Source organism: Gymnoscopelus braueri, assembly GCF_963280865.1.
Source record: "Gymnoscopelus braueri genome assembly, contig: SCAFFOLD_366, whole genome shotgun sequence".
NCBI classification, from domain to species: Eukaryota; Metazoa; Chordata; class Actinopteri; order Myctophiformes; family Myctophidae; genus Gymnoscopelus; species Gymnoscopelus braueri.
In genome coordinates this window covers 53947-56678 of record NW_027660579.1, presented here as the reverse complement: position 1 = coordinate 56678, position 2732 = coordinate 53947, and the positions used below count along the sequence as shown (strand labels likewise).

General features: G+C 41.0%; 1 protein-coding gene across 1 annotated transcript; it reads right to left on the bottom strand.

Moving 5' to 3' along the window:
• Positions 1 to 1304: 1304 nt before the first annotated feature.
• LOC308081427 (E3 ubiquitin/ISG15 ligase TRIM25-like) lies at positions 1305 to 2732 on the bottom strand (the record flags this gene model as incomplete). The annotated part of the gene is made up of 1 exon (XM_080457795.1): positions 1305 to 2732. The coding sequence occupies one exon, from the start codon at positions 2730 to 2732 to the stop codon at positions 1305 to 1307; it is 1428 nt and encodes a 475-aa protein (XP_080313921.1).

Sequence of the window (2732 nt, the reverse complement as noted above, 5' to 3'; positions counted from 1 at the left end):
AAATAGACTTTCCGAGTCTTCTATAGGAAACCACATCATTTGTCTTTGAAATGTGGTTATGTTATAACTGTATGTATCACTGCCTGTAATGGATGGATGTTTTAGCTGTTATGCAGTAACTCATTGAGCTGGCACTCTGACAGAATGTAATCACATTTCTTTTTAAATGTATCCATTTCGGCTTCATACATTTTTGTATTGTGCATATTTAATTAGATAATTTGCATATTTGAATTAATTAGCTATTATAAAAGCATTGCAATGAAATCAGGTCACTGTTTCAGGTGGAACTTTCACTGATGAGGAACCTTTCAACAAAGAGTTACAACAACATGCTTTCACTGATGAGGAACCTTTCAACACAGAGTTACAACAATGCTTTGCATGAGTCAGTCACCATAAACATGAGACACACATAAAGCAATAGACACACAGCCTGTGACACTGTCATTAAAAACACACACACAAACACATACCTCTAGCATAGACAACACAAAATGAAAAACCACACACAAACACACACCTCTAACTACCATAGACAACACAAAATTAAAAACCACACACAAACACACACCTCTAACTACCATAGACAACACAAAATTTAAAACCACACACAAACACACACCTCTAACGACCATAGACAACAACAGATGTAGTTTTATTGAGGCAGATGGGACCATAAAAACAGACAAAAAGCATAGCTTAGATAGGCTATTCTAGTATTATTATCATGTTGGTTACTTTATATGAATTATACATTAATTATAATATAATTATTATTTCCAACAGGTCTGTCTTTCATCTGTGATCCATAAATCCATAAAGTAATGATTACATCGTAAAAAGATAAATGGTACAGAGAAAGTGTAGAATACAAGAGAACAAAATATTAAAATAGATTATTAACCACTTTAAGACCCTATATACTTCATATCATATCATACGATCCATAAATAAATAGCTGATCTACAAGCATCGCGATGTGTTGTGTAGATTGGCTATTTTCACTATTTTTTAAAACAAAAAATGGAACATTTTTGATTGCTCCTATAATGACCAAAATAGGGATGTCAGGTTGGAAGAGGTTAATAAATCATACAAAATCTTCCCATTAGATAAACAAAATAAACATGATTCAAAGTTTAGGAACAACTCTACATGTTTTCTAAGATCAAATCATCTTTTCTTTTTTTCCCCCCTAACAACAAGTTGAAATTTTGCAGGCTGAGAAAAAAACAGTACAATAATAAAGAAATGATTCTGGACTCAGGAGGACATGAGAGAAGGAAAAAAAAGAGTCAGATCTACTTTAGGTCACACAACTCAGCAGTGGTTCCAGATGATAGAGGATAAAGATTAAATCCAACATGGAGGTTGTGTGTGAACGTGGTGTGGACTGTGTGGAGGAGAGTCATGGTGTCAGACACACGGTAGAAGGACAGAGTACCTGCACTGTGGTCCAGGTACACTCCTACTCTGGAGGACACACAGCCTGGGATGTTAGTTTCAATGCCTCTGTGTCTGAAACTATAACCTTTGTTGGTACACCGTAAAGACCACGATTTATCATTGAATCCAAATCCACATTCATCACCAGAACCTGTTCTGCTGATATCTCTATATGAGACTGCTATAAAAACAACTCCTCCACTCCACTCTACCTCCCAGTAACAGTGTCCAGTCAGACCCTCTCTATCCAGAACCTGAGGATATTCAGTGAATCTCTCTGGGTGATCGGGATATGATTGTGGTTTGTTCATCAGTGTTACTTTTCTGTTCCCTTTAGACAGAGACAGGTCTTGATGAGCTGTGTTTGGATCCAGTGTGATTGGACATGAATATTGTAAGAACTCAGCTCTGGTCTTGGTTTCTGGTGGTGTTGACAGTACTGTCTGGTCCACACGCCTCCTCAGTTCTTCAGCACGACTCACTTCATGTTCCTGCTGGTCTCTGATCAGCTCCCTCAGCTCAGATCGCCTTCTCTCCATGGAAGGGATGAACTCAGTAAAGATGGTGTCACTGTCCTCCACTGCTCTGTCAGCACAGTGGTTGATGGACTCCACCTCATGGTGAAGCACCTTCACGTCTTTCTCTCTTTTCTGGATTTTCTGCTGGAGGTTCTGCTGACTCGTATCGAGCTCTTTCTGTCTCTCAGTACGTTCTGCTGCAGCTGAGATCGTATCGTGACCTTTGTGTTCGTCCACAGAGCAGAGATAACAGACACACTGCTGATCGGTACGACAGAAAGGCTTCCTCATCTCGTCGTGACGAGAGCAGATGTTCTCCTGAAGCTCGCTGGAGGCTTTGACCAGCTTGTGTCTCTTAAAGGCAGGAGACTGATAGTGCGGCTGGAGGTGAGTGTCACAGTAAGAGACCAGACACTGAAGACAAGTCTTCACAGCTTTCAGTCTCCTCCCAGTGCAGACATCACAGGCCACATCTCCAGGTCCAGTGTAGCAGTGATCAGGAGGAACATCTTGCAGTCCTGTCTTCTTCAAGCTCTCCACCACATCAGCCAACATGGTGTTTGTCTTCAGATCAGGTCTTGTGATGAAGGTGTGTCTGCACTGTGGACAGCTGAACCTCCCTCTCTGATCATCCTGGTTCCAGAATCCCTCGATACACCTCCTGCAGTAGCTGTGTCCACAGGGAACAGTCACTGGATCCTTCAGCAGATCCAGACAGATAGAACAACACAACTTTTCCTGATCCACAACTCCCTGCTGCGCCAT